Source organism: Amblyomma americanum, chromosome 5, assembly GCF_052857255.1.
Source record: "Amblyomma americanum isolate KBUSLIRL-KWMA chromosome 5, ASM5285725v1, whole genome shotgun sequence".
In the NCBI taxonomy this organism is placed as follows: domain Eukaryota; kingdom Metazoa; phylum Arthropoda; class Arachnida; order Ixodida; family Ixodidae; genus Amblyomma; species Amblyomma americanum.
This window is the reverse complement of record NC_135501.1, coordinates 111793090-111806233: the sequence shown is the minus strand read 5'-3', so window position 1 is coordinate 111806233 and position 13144 is coordinate 111793090. Positions and strand designations below refer to the sequence as shown.

At 48.0% G+C, this 13144-nt stretch overlaps 1 protein-coding gene across 2 annotated transcripts in view; it reads left to right on the top strand.

Moving 5' to 3' along the window:
- The first annotated feature begins 334 nt into the window (after positions 1-334).
- The window catches only part of LOC144132605 (cytochrome P450 2D15-like), a 50963-nt gene continuing 38153 nt past the window's right edge, over positions 335-13144 (top strand). For both annotated transcript variants that reach the window (XM_077665136.1, XM_077665135.1), the window contains exons 1-3: positions 335-623; positions 10114-10238; positions 12713-12816. In XM_077665136.1, the coding sequence (XP_077521262.1) occupies positions 409-623; positions 10114-10238; positions 12713-12816 (444 nt within the window). In that variant the 5' untranslated portion in view covers positions 335-408. The remainder of the gene's footprint in view (positions 624-10113; positions 10239-12712; positions 12817-13144) is intronic.

Genomic DNA, 13144 nt, shown 5'->3' with positions numbered 1-13144 from the left:
CAATCAATCAATCAATCAATCAATCAATCAATCAATCAATCAATCAATCAATCAATCAATCAATCAATCAATCTCTTTCTTCTTTCCACGTCGAATAACCGTGCTGTCCTGGCGAAAGAAACGAAAAGATAAAGGTATCGGTAAGGTTGATGAAAGTGCGTGGTAGCTTACTGTCTTCGTGCGTAAAGCCTTGACTTTTATATTTCCGTTTGAAGGCATGTACTATGCATTTCACAGCTTTTGGATACAACGATATGCCTTTTCTTGTAAGTCCTTTAGGTGTGCCTAGGGTGCAGCTGGATCTCGTTCAAAGACCTGCACAATGATGTTTGCAGGAGGTGCCCTCTAGCGTTTACAACGCAGCACCTAAGTTTAGCGGAAGGCAAGAATTCTTCAGCTCTTCAGGCCATGGCTTTCGGTACACTTCTGGTGGCTTCAACTACTTATTTGCTAGTTTGGCTCCTGGTGCGGAAATCGCTGCGCCTTCGAAAGCTCCCGCCGGGCGCTAACCTCCCGCCCATGCCGCCGACAAGTTCTTTTCTCGGACATATGGAGCTAAGCCAGCCCGATTTTCCCAGCAAGAAGGCACTGGAATGGGCATCGCAGTATGGACCTGTTTTCAGGTAAGCCTCACAGGAAATGCTGGAACCTTGCGGAACTCGCGGACAATCATTGTTCTCCCGTAGAAAGAATACTGCCTTGCACATTCACAGCAGCCAAGTGGAAAGCATATTTTACAAACCGAAATGATCGCTCGCAGCGAGTTTTTGGAGTTCTTAGCAGTGGGATGTTGGAGAACCAATGCTTGTCCTAGGAGAACTGGATAATAGCTTCTTAGGTGGCTTCAGAGATTCAAGTGAAATATTTTGGTGTCTCTCTTCTTTTGACTACCAACAACGCATGGCAATTAGTCTGGGAACAGAGAGGACCACTGCGAAACATAAATTTAGCTCGAATGTTATCTAAACAGGCACAAAGTTACAAATGTGCGGCAAAAAATAATCAAGGAGCTGTAACCGGGCTACTTACGAAACACAGCGGGGTTCACAACATGGGAGATACGATATTTACGTTCTCTGTTAATTGTTTAAAAAGCTGACCTGAATTGGATGAGGCGAAAGAAAAAATAACTAAATATAATGTCATCCTGCACGGACCGCCTGAGAAACAATGCTCACAAAATCGATGCCCTCAGATTACTGTCCGAACCGTAGTCAGATTCGCAATCATTAACCACGTCAGGACTCTTTTTTTGCCACTAAAAATATATTTTCCCGCTCTAATATGTATGCTCACGCCAGGAGCAAAATAAGGCATTGCCGCGGAAAATACCAGCAGTTATTTTACTCAATTTTTTACTCAGGTGTTCAATGTTTTGTGCAAAGAGTTTTAATTGATGGACATAGCAAAAGCTGAAATCTGAAGACTTGTCAAGTACACGCCAGAAGGGTTATGTTACCAGTTCGTGTTTTTAAAGCGAACATTACGCTGGAAATTTAGAAAAAAATTTTGGAAGTGCAAAATTAGCCAGCAGGAAAATGGCTGAGAACTTGCGACCCCACAAACTCGCCGTAAAATATTATTTGCTGCACTCGCTATACGCCATTAAAACTACTCTTTCAAATGAAGGTTGTTATATGAAACAAGAAAATCACTGCTAGGTGCTTCGTGCTCACTTTGTGCACAGTTGTATACAAGGCCACCTTAACTGTTATCCGCATAAACCCTGAAATAACTTTAAGATCTGATTTCAGTACTTTCTTTATGCTTATCTTGCTCACAATTGCAATGTGTTGACAAGCACCGCGTCTTGTAACTTTAGCTAATGCCTACAGGGGAAGAATAGCGTATGAAAATTTCGCAGCTGCCAATTGGTCGCATATTGCAAGTTCAACCACATAAGAAACAGGATGCGCATAGCAATTTCTAAACGGACGCTAAAGCTCGATGTTTTGAAGCGAGATCTACACTCCGGCAGCCGCTTCGCGAGGTCCGCGTAGCCGCACTTGAGCCGTTGCCTAGCAACCGCGACGGCTGGCAGCCGCCGCTCGCTGCGCCAGCTATGCGCATGCGCATGACGTCATAGCAGGTGCCAACTCCGCGGCACGCCGGTGAAACGGAGTTGCAACAGCCGCGCGCATGCGTCGTAGGAGGGAGAGGTAGTAGTAGTAAGTGGATGAAAAGGGAAGAGGAAAGGAAAATGCACGGGCCTGTGACTGGTGTTAAAACACCACCACCACTGCCGGCGTGCAGATAGAGAGAAGGATAGGTAGGGTTTCAGAGGAAGAAGGAAGAACGCGCGCGCAGGGGCGCGCGGCGTTCTCCGGAGGGAGAGGTGTTGGCGCCGCTGTTTATATACAGAAGGCGGTTCTGTGGAGCCGTCGGCAGAGATGGCAGAGAGACTGCAAGAGCCCAGGCTTCACCGTCGGAATGAAACCAAGTGGAGGCAGCGAGCCGAAGAAACCAAGGAAGATCGCGCTAAGGGTCTCGATAAGCGGCGCAAGGACGACGCGGCTAGATGGGCTCGCTTAGCCTCCGACACCACATCCACAACGGCCGGGGACAACCAATCGAGTTCTGCATCTCTGAACTTTCTATACTTTCGAGGCTATACTTGGTGTACTTTCGAGGCGGAATAAAACAAACAAGCATTCGCTACTTTACCAGGTTTAACCAGAGCTAAACCACCGCTAATGTTTTTTCCTGTTGCGTAATTTGTGACAGCAGGAATGGCAACCTCACAGAATAACTGACAGACGAATCGATGCTGCTGCTACCTTTCTACACTAAAGCATGCATGCTGCAATGTGTCATGCATTAGTGCACATGAACTGACAGTAAACGACACACGTCTTTTTCTGCCGTTTCGTGGCGCTTCTACTTTCCCTTGACATTCCTGTTCTCGCTGCTATTCCTCGGTGGGAACTCTCGCTTGCTGAGACTGACATGACGTCACGCACGTCGGCAGCGAAGCCGGACGCGACACTCTTGTGGTATTACTGTGAACTTTATTGAAGTCTGAAGATACACTGAGTGCGAAGTGTGTCACTGTTTCGCGCTTATATAGCAACTTCTGCAGTGAATGCTCCTATAATAAATGAAGGACACAGCACTACTTCCGTGTATAGGAACCTTAATGAGATAGCTCAGTCATCTGTGGAACATACTTTAATTAGCCAGTAATATGGCTTTTGTAGTGCTATATTTTAAGGCGAAAGCCTTTAATGCTCATTGTCCGTCCATCCCTCCGTCCGCGAAATCTGTCACATTTTGACGTCATCAATGACATAAAATTGCTCTAACCCATATGTTCTTAGAGATTATTAAGGTATAATAATAATAATTGGTTTTTGGAGGGAAAGGAAATGGCGCAGTATCTGTCCCATATATCGTTGGACACCTGAACCGCGCCGTAAGGGAAGGGACAAGGGAGGGAGTGAAAGAAGAAGGGAAGAAGGAGGTGCCGTAGTGGAGGGCTCCGGAATAATTTCGACCACCTGGGGATCTTTAACGTGCACTGACATCGCACAGCACACTGGCGCCTTAGCGTTTTTCCTCCATAAAAACGCAGCCGCCGTGGTCGGGTTCGAACCCGGGAACTCCGGATCAGTAGTCGAGCGCCCTAACCACTAAGCCACCGCGGCGGGTCTATTAAGGTATGGCTGATTAGGTTTTATTCAATATCTATTAATTATTCAGTAATTAGTAATTAGTAAATGAGAAGAATAAAATAAGAAGAATTAAATAAAAAGTAAAAAATGAAATGTAGAACAACGAAAAAAACAAGAGAGAGAGAGAGAGAGAGAAACGAACGGATAAGCAGGGAGGGTAAAAAAACAAAAAACAACAAAAAGGAATACCTACAGTCACCGTGTAAAGAAAACCCGCGCTGTAGAAAGTTCTATGCTTTCGCATTCCTGCACGTAAAGGTGTATCCAGATGACGGACCACGGACCTGTTTTTGTCCGCGGAGTAGCGGTCACGTGGGGTTTCGCTTCCGGTCTATGAGGTCCGCGCACGGTCCGCGGACGAAATTGCGCGAGAAATGCGAGCAATTTATTTTTCTGGCTGCGGACCATGGACATTTTAGCTTACTCGCACACATCAAGTCTGGCAACACATGAATGTGGCCAGACGACGCTACGTTTTACTTTTTAGCCTCAGTACAGATTTATGGCTCGTTCACACTTGGACATTCGGCGGCGAGCGCGAGCGAAATTCGTCGCAACGTCGGGGCTCGGGGCGTAAACAGATGTGGTAAGAAAAAAAATTACAAATTGACGCTGTCCACGCACCATAAGTGTATGCACACTTATGTGTGCTAAATGCAATTATTTTCCCGGTCTTCAAAGCATTTATCGAATTTCCCACTTTTGGATCAGCATATGCAAACACAAACCCGACGAGAAGCTCCGCCTACTAGCGCCATCTGGCGGTCCGGATAACCTAAAACTAACTAACCTAGAAGGAGCAGTGTCGTCACTTTAAATAAAAAATAAAGAAAATTTTTCACTTATACATCTTCTTATAGGCGAGGTGAGACCAAGCAAAGGATGGGCGCCCCATTTATGGCCAGTGAACGCAATATAAAAGGCAGTAACAACGACTAATTGAGTCCGCAGCGAGCGGTCCTGCCTCGAAGCGTGCCGCCATGTTTGTCGCCGTGGGAATGCAACTTCGGCAGCCGTCTGTTGCGGACCGATCGGACTTTCCGCTGGGTATTCAGGCGGAATATCTGCTGCGGGGGCGGATTCCGTTTGCTCTCGCCGCCGAATGTCGAAGCGTGAGACGAGCGTTGCTACAACTAAATCACGGAAGTTTGGCCTGCCTTGATGCCTGCTCTTTTGGTGCGTCGTGCGGATGCTGTCGCCGGCCAGGCCCAGCCGGGCCACGCACGGTCGACCACACGTGACCGGTCTGCAGAACAGTCCGTGGCCCGCCGTCTGGGTGCACCTTAAGCAGACTTAAGTGCCCTCAAAATTTTTTATCAATGCTTGCAGTGTCTAGCGAGTCCAAGTACGAAATAACGAAAGGGAGCAAATCAAGTGCGCTGCTTGCTGCTTGCCGAAATACCGTGTGCTAAAATTTTATTCAGAAGATAGTGTTTTTCGGCCTAGTTACTATATTCCCCAGCATACTTATAGCGTTTAACACAAACAAAGATGTGTGGACAAAGTAAAGTAAAACAGACCTATAATGAATTCCATTACGCCTATTTCAAAAGAAAATCCCACTACGTATAGGTGTCCACCGCGGCAGAGAGCTTACAGCAAAAATGAAGCTCTGCAGTTGGTCGCTGTCCCGAATTTGTAGCGGGTCCCCGACTTTCCGAAGGGGAACGCTGTCGCGTGCTGATTCGAACAAGACTACAAGACAACACGGAGACCAAACAAAACGAAGACGTATGTATAATTTAAAGGAAAAGAGCCGATACGAAACGAAAACACGAAAAACGCACACTCAACACGACCCGCCGCGGTGGCTCAGTGGTTAGGGCGCTCGACTACTGATCCGGAGTACCCGGGTTCGAAACCGACCGCGGCGGCTGCGTTTTTATGGAGGAAAAACGCTAAGGCGCCCATGCGGTGTGCACGATGTCAGTGTACGATAAAGATCCCCAGGTGGTCGAAATTATTCCGGAGCCCTCCACTACAGCACCTCTTTCTTCCTTTCTTCTTTCACTCCCTCCTTTATCCCTTCCCTTACGGCGCGGTTCTGGTGTCCAACGATATATGAGACAGATACGGAGCCATTTCCTTTCCCCCAAAACCAATTATTATTATTATTATCACTCAATACGCATACAACACTTCAGAATAAAAGGAAAGTTCACCAGGTACAGAGCGTCCCATGTGAAGCGGGGATGCCTTGCAGACAGGGCGGACGCGGGCGGTTGTAGTGTGATGGGTTGCTGGCGTTGCGTCGAAGAAAGCGGCGCAAGGGAGCCAGGTGGGGGTATGAGCGGAGAAGAACACAGGGAGACGCCGGTGGTCTCCCGTTAAGAGCCCGAGGAACTAGGCAGCAGTAGGAGAATCGTAGCCAGATCCCATCGACGGCAGCCCGAAACGCTAGAGGCTTATAGTTGGCTGTCCAAGGGTGCCTTTGGCAGCACGGACGCTCAGTCCATCGGCTGCCACATCCATGCTTGCAGAGAATGCAGGAGGCTTGCGTCGTTGATCCAAGGGAGGTCACGGCTTTGATGTTGGATGTTTCGGAACGCCTACGGGTTCCGAAACGCGGACAGCTTTCGCTGAGGGACACCGCTCTCGCTTAGCGCACTCCGTTTCACGTCCCAGACCTTTCTAATTTATTCCGGTTCTGCCTCAGCAATACGTATTGTACATTGCTCGAAGTTTTACTCGCAGACACACGGCACTGCCATGGGCGGCTCCATTTCCGTAACGACCGCATATATTTTAATGGAAGCATTAGGATCGGAAGTTCTCAGTAAATTCACACCGCAACCCGAGCTTTTTTACCGCTACGTAGATAATTGTTTTTGCATCCTACGCAAAGAGGACGTCTCCCGGTTACTGCAATAGTTGAATTCATTCGAGCAGAGACTTCAGTTCACGGTCGAATATGAACAAGGAGGCAACCTCCCGTTCCTCAACGTACTGGTACAACGCAAGGGCGATGGACTCTCCTTAAAAGCATACCGGAAACCAACGTACACAGGAAAGTACTTAGATTTTGATTCAAATCACCCGGTTGTCCACAAAAAATTCGTTGTGTCGTCTTTGGTGACGTGTGCGACACGAATCTGCAAAAAAAAGACGATTTTCAAGCCGAACTTCAAATGATACGCAAGCCGCCGCGGTGGCTGAGTGGTTACGGTGCTCGGCTGCTGGCCCGAGAGACGCGGGTTCGATCCCGGCCGCGGCGGTCCAATTTTGATGGAGGCGAAATTCTAGAGGCCCGTGTGCTGTGCGATGTCGGCACGTTAAAAGAACCCCAGGTGGTCGAAATTTCTGGAGACCTTCACTACGGTGTCCCTCATAGCCGGAGTCGCTTTGGGACGTTAAAACCCCAGAAACCATCAACTGATACGCCGGGAGCTCTCGTCTAACGGCTATCCCGACCATTTTGTGGCAAGGTCTAGAAAAATATCTTGCAACCGAGCTCTTCCTATCGTAAGGTTTTCACCTCCACTGCTGGAATTCCGTATGTACGTGGTATAAGCGAAGCTTTATTCCGTACTTTCGCGAATTATATCCTACGCGTCGAACACGTGCTTTCCAGCAAACTTCGAAGTATACTGGTGAATGTCAAGGACCCCCTGCCAGATAACCGCATTTCCAGAGTTGTCTACGGAATCCCGTGCGGTGATTGTAACCAGGTTTATATAGGCGAAATGGGTAAATTCCCCAGAAGATTGAAAGAGCATCAGCGCGATGTTGATAACCATAAAGTGGCTTCCAATGCGATTGCCGAGCACGCACACGAAAAAACGCATGATATCGCCTGGGACAACGCCGCAATTCTATCCAAAGAGCGGAGCCTGGCGACACAGCTTTTGCTCGAGTCATCATTCATCAAAACGACGCCTAATACCATGGACCGGAAGAAAGGGACGATGCCACCACTGTACATATAATCATAACGTGATATTCTTCGTATTTAAGTTTCGACCACTTGCCATTTTAGCCTCATTATGAACAAGGAGCCCGTACAGGCTCCGATACGTGAAATTGGTTTTACTTCGATTTGGTCAGTGACTAATACTTTTTCCTCTCCTTTTGCACGCGACCTATAAGATAACTCTCTTGCAAAATTCACAGTACACAACAGGTACAATTTCCGACTTTTCCGAGTGCGATATCGGGTCTCACCACCTTAACACAATGCAGTGGAGTTATATGGAGTTTCACGGCGTGACACGCTATACGGAGACTAACCTGGGCCTTTGCGTTGATGAGGTACGGGGAATTTGGTGGTGGGTGACTGGTGGGCGAAAGATCTACGTTTACTATGTTAAGTACCCGGAGGTGAATTCATCGGAGTGTGCTCCGTAAGGGAGCAGATTCCGGGCCTCGTTGGTCCCACGTCGGCAGGCGCCCACACACACGCCGAAAACGCGGCTTTTTTGCCCTCACAAGACTTACTGCTAATTGGATAAAACAAATTCACAGGCAATGGATTGATCGATCTTATGACATTGGGTGAGCGTGGCTAGCTATGATCACTGTATTGGTCGCCACAAGCGCTTTGTTGCATTGCTAGATTTTTTTACTCTTTGTTCGTATGTGTTTTCGATTAAGCTTGTGGCGCGACGCAAGCGACGCATGACGCTAACTCGCGCACGCGCACCGTGACAGCGCGCGTCGCGTCTGCGGAGGGTCGCTATTTCCGGCTACATCCTCCCTTCGTGGGAACCCGGCTACGCTTGAACAACAGACAGTATGGTGCCAGGAATCGTTGGGTGTCGCGGGCCAAGGCTCATTATGGGTCCGACAGGTGACAGCCTGGAAGTCATCTTTATAAGCATTCAACTTATAAAGCATGCCCCCGCAGTAGTGACAGTGACGCTGGCCGGCGAAGAAAAGGCCCGAGCCAGTGGGAAAATGCGGCGAAGGACAGGGATTGCCACCGCCGCTGGCGTTGAGAGGAGGGCGAGGGACACGCTCTAGACTGGAAAGAAAGATCGCCCGATTGGACAGGAAAAGAGAGAAGAAGGAGCTAGTCAGCGGGGGTGACGAGGAGGGCTCGAGACGACACCGCTGGAAGTCGGTCCTACGGCGACCGAAGTACCCAGGCCATTGAGAAGATGACAAGGTTGAGCGAACGAACAATGTCCACTCCGCTTCCGCTCCGTTCCTTCTGACGAAGAGTCCGGCGCAAACGCTGTAGCTTGTAAGCTTGAGCACCCAAGCGTCCGTATCATGTACTCGCAAATATGTAATTCTTGAACATATTTGTTTTGTCCCAAATAAGTCAAACGATGTCTCTATGCCTCTCAGTCCCGTGTGGACCTGCGCAGAATTTCGGGTCGTCCAAGCAGTAGCGGTGACACTCCGCGCGCTACATTATTTTTCTGGCCCGCTCCCATGGAAGCGGCGTCGTTTCCAAGCAAAATCATTGTTTCCCTGCTTCCACTACGTGTGCTGTGGAGGCGTAGTGGGATGCAGGTCGTTTTCTCACTGCCGCCTCGCTCCGCACAAATACCCTTCAGTCAGCCGAGCGTTTCGCCATCGTTGCGGCTACCGCTATGCCCGGATATACTTGTGCGCCCGTACTGTTTTCATCGACTTGACCTGCAGCTGTCGTGGTTACTGCGACCTACTTAATGACCGCACGACCGCTTTTCTTCGGCGTCTCTTCACTCCCAATCCACCGACCACGCTCCGCTGGACACCGGGGCAAGATGTGTTCGACTGCAATCAGCAATCACATGCCTGGGCTCAGGTTGTTTCCAACTCAGCTAATTCACCGCCGGGCTCACCGGATCCGGCGCTGACGACCATTAACCCCGTGCCCTCACTGCTCCGGGATTACATGGACTTCTACCGCACGGCTACCTGTCCTCTTCCTGGTCCTCAAATCCTCCTCTCATCTGCCGATTCGGCATCTCCTCAAATGCTCCAGATTTGGACTTTCCCCTGCCTCGCTCACCTCCGCACAATTCACCTAGCGCGCTGTCGCCCTGAATGTTCACTCTGTGAGGGCCTAGCAACCCTGTATCACATCATCTGGGCTTGCCGTGCTATTCAAGTGCCACCTCGTTTACCTATGCCAAGTGAAGCGTTCTGGGAGAAGACTCTTTCCCCTGGAGGACTAACGTCTGCTGGTTCGCCTGGCTAATCCAGTGTCGAAGGCTCTAATCACAGTCCCCGCAGAAGTTACGTCCGATTAGGGCAGGAAATTTTTCTCACCAAGACTTAGTAGCCATTCCTTTCATGTAAACAGGTTTTTTTAATCCTCCAAGCTGCTGAGTTTCTGCTCCTACTGCTGATAATTTTTCAAAAATAGAGAAAACCAAGAATATAGTTGCCAAACATAAAATAGGTGTAAGATTCTGTTCTCACAGCGCACCTTGACAGCTCCAACACAAAGCTTCAGCGGGGTGAATAAGTTTGGATTAACTTTTTCTTTTTTTGTTTCCTGTTTCTGCAGACTAAGGCAATACTTCACAGACGTGGTGCTCATTAACGATTGGGACAGCATGAAAAAGTTTTTCTGTAAAAACCAGTTATTACACCGTCCAAATGTAATGACCATCGGCGGCGACTACTACCAGCGTAAGTGGCGCCGAGGATCATAAAAAGCGCCATTCCACGCAGTTTTGTAAATTATAAGCGAAAGAAATAGAGTTCGACAAGCACTATAATATAATGTATCACTACTAGTGCATGGGCGTTCTAAAGTATGTGTTAAAGTTTGTTGTCAGGAGAAATAGCACGCGCAAATTTTTTAGCTATTTGTACAATCTCTCATTAAATATCGCGACTAGTGCCGAATCACTGTTGTCAAAAGTGGTTTTAATGCCATGCGTATTGAGAGCTGATCACATTAATTATTCAACAAAGTCAAGAAGCGCTATCGCTTCAAATTCACCTTGTAGATTGGAGTCCCCATTATATAAATGGGTCTAATTCACAATCCTGACGCGACACTCGAACTACAAGTTAACTTTAGTAAGTCTGCGCTGTTCATGATTCCACGTTATGCCTCTTTCACATCAGTCGAATTTGAGCTGCTAAGTATGAAAATAAAAGCTATATTAAACTCTCGCGCAGTCTACAGTTGTAGACATAATCGAATGGGCGCGTAAGTTCTGTGCGTTGTGCTGCTAAGCGCCACGTAGCCAGGCTAGGAGAAAGCTGAAACGCGCTGCGTGCGAACGCTTCTCTCCAGAATGCACCGCATGTCTTCAGCGTCCCCGGTGTTGATTTTGCGCGTCTTAATGCGACGAGCAGAAGGGTTCAGCAGGGCAGCCGATGCATGCGCAGTGGTAAATTCTTGTTACGGTCACTAGCACCTCTAGTAAGGGATATACGTTTTGCCGAGGATGTTAAATCTGCTGCTGCTTCGCAACGCGCATATTCAAGTCGACCGTTTTTGGCATGAAGAAGCAAGCGCGTAGCTGGAAATCGCTGAGCACCTTCGCAACACATCCAGCCTAGCATGAAAGTACATTAGGGCAGGTACTATCAGCAACGAATGAAACGCGAAAACGGACACTGAAGTAGCAACTGAAAAGCACCAGGGTGTCAGTTCTTAGAGAGCAAATACGCTGGAGGCTGACAAACACTTCTTTAGAAGAGCCATCGTCCCTTTGCACTGAAATTACCTTTCGGTCCTATTAAGTTTCGTCTGACTAAAGGCTCATTTTTCACTGCGCGCCTCATTTCTCTTGTTCGCGATTAATTTCTTGCTAATAGCACAGAGATTCCTGGATGCCTACGTTCGCATCATATGCGGTTTCTTTTTTATGCGCCATCAGGTCGGATGTAACGGCGCTGCGCGTGACGCAGGCGCACTCTCATGCGTTCCGGTTAAGAGTGAACGACCTTGCTCACACAGATGGTGAGAGCTGACGTCTTTATTGGCATTTCATGACTACAGCGCAACGAATGGGACGTAGAAGAAATTTTCAATTTGTTTTCAAGTCTTAAAATGAACCCACCTCGGGACCTTGCTGTTGTCCCTCTATTTCCATTTGATTTATAGGTGTTTAAAGTACCAAAGCAACTCAAGCTAGAAGAGACACAAACCCCCCTCTATTTCAGCTTGGATTTGAGCGGAGTTGGCAGTATTGGGCGACCGATATGAATCTTAACCATTTCCACCAGTCGACCCTTATCAAGCATTAAGATCGCTCACCTTTTAGTGTTTTGAAACCATAAGAAAATAGGAGAGCAAAATGTGATTCCCATCTATTTAATGCGCCTCACATGTGGCAGGAGTATTAAGGAAGAATCGGTTCGATCCCCAGTACCAGTGGGTTCTCAATGATGATACTATGCTCACAGGTTTCCCCCTGCCTGTTGCTCGGCTTATCTCGGACCAAATACGTAAGAAATAGGTTTTTTACTTCACTTGAAGTAGAGTGAACTTTCTGCCATGGGCGTAATTGGCCAAAGGCGGCCTTGGGCAATTAAAATTGATCACCTGGCATCCGAATATATTTTTTTTCAACCAATAAGAATTTGAGACGGTGGGCTGGTTACAACATTTTGCCGGAAGTTACCCGCCGCGGTTGTTTTCGATTAGTTATGCTCAGCTGGGCTCCTGTCGAGGTACCTATCAATTTACGGCTCTTTCAGTAGTCTCAAGAGAGAGAAAAAAAAACACTACTTCGCTCACCGAGGCGCCTAGATAGGTGCGGCAGCGAAAGCTAAGCTTGTTCTGTACTACCAAGCTAACCTTTGTTTGCCGCCATGAGGTTGCTCACCTTTACTATTAAAACACATTCGTCGTGACTGTGAGCGCAGGCCAAGTTAAGCCTGGAGGCTGTCGTCGCTATTAGTTATCTGATCTATCCACCCCTGTCGACGACATGCGAAATGTAGGTCATTCCGGTCAGGCGCTAGTGCAGTCGCTGAAAAATTTTTGGAATATTCGTGCGTCCATGGCCGCCGAATGCGACCGAGTGCTGAAGGCACCACAGTATAGATATCCTTGTAAGTGCGTTCGAATACGTCCTAGAGGCAGTGCACACTTGCAAAACATTGAGTGTAAAAGAAGCAGTGACATGTGTGTGATTTTTCAGTGTTGGTGAATCAATCTGGCGATATATGGACGGCGAGCAGAAGTTTTTTCTTGAAAATGCAACGTAATATTTGGTTCAGCAAGCCGATGGAGAAACGTATTGCGGTGAGTGTGTATATTTTGTGGACCTTAAAAAAGTTTTAAACTGCGATGAAAGTTGTTTCGAGAGCTTTGGGAAACATACTGCGTACCTTCAAGCTTAAAGACACTAAAAAAAATGCGAAATGTTTATACTCTGCCGTTTAACGCCCAAAGATCAACGAAACCTGTCTCCCTGCTGCTGCCTGCTTTTTCATAATGCGCGAGATTGCTTACACGTAAGCTACCATAGCGATAGCAACGGATGCGCGGTTTTGTCTTTACAGTTGGTCCCATGACGACGCGCGACCACGCGCGACTGTTTATCTGCTCTCGCGAACACCAAGTCACGTGA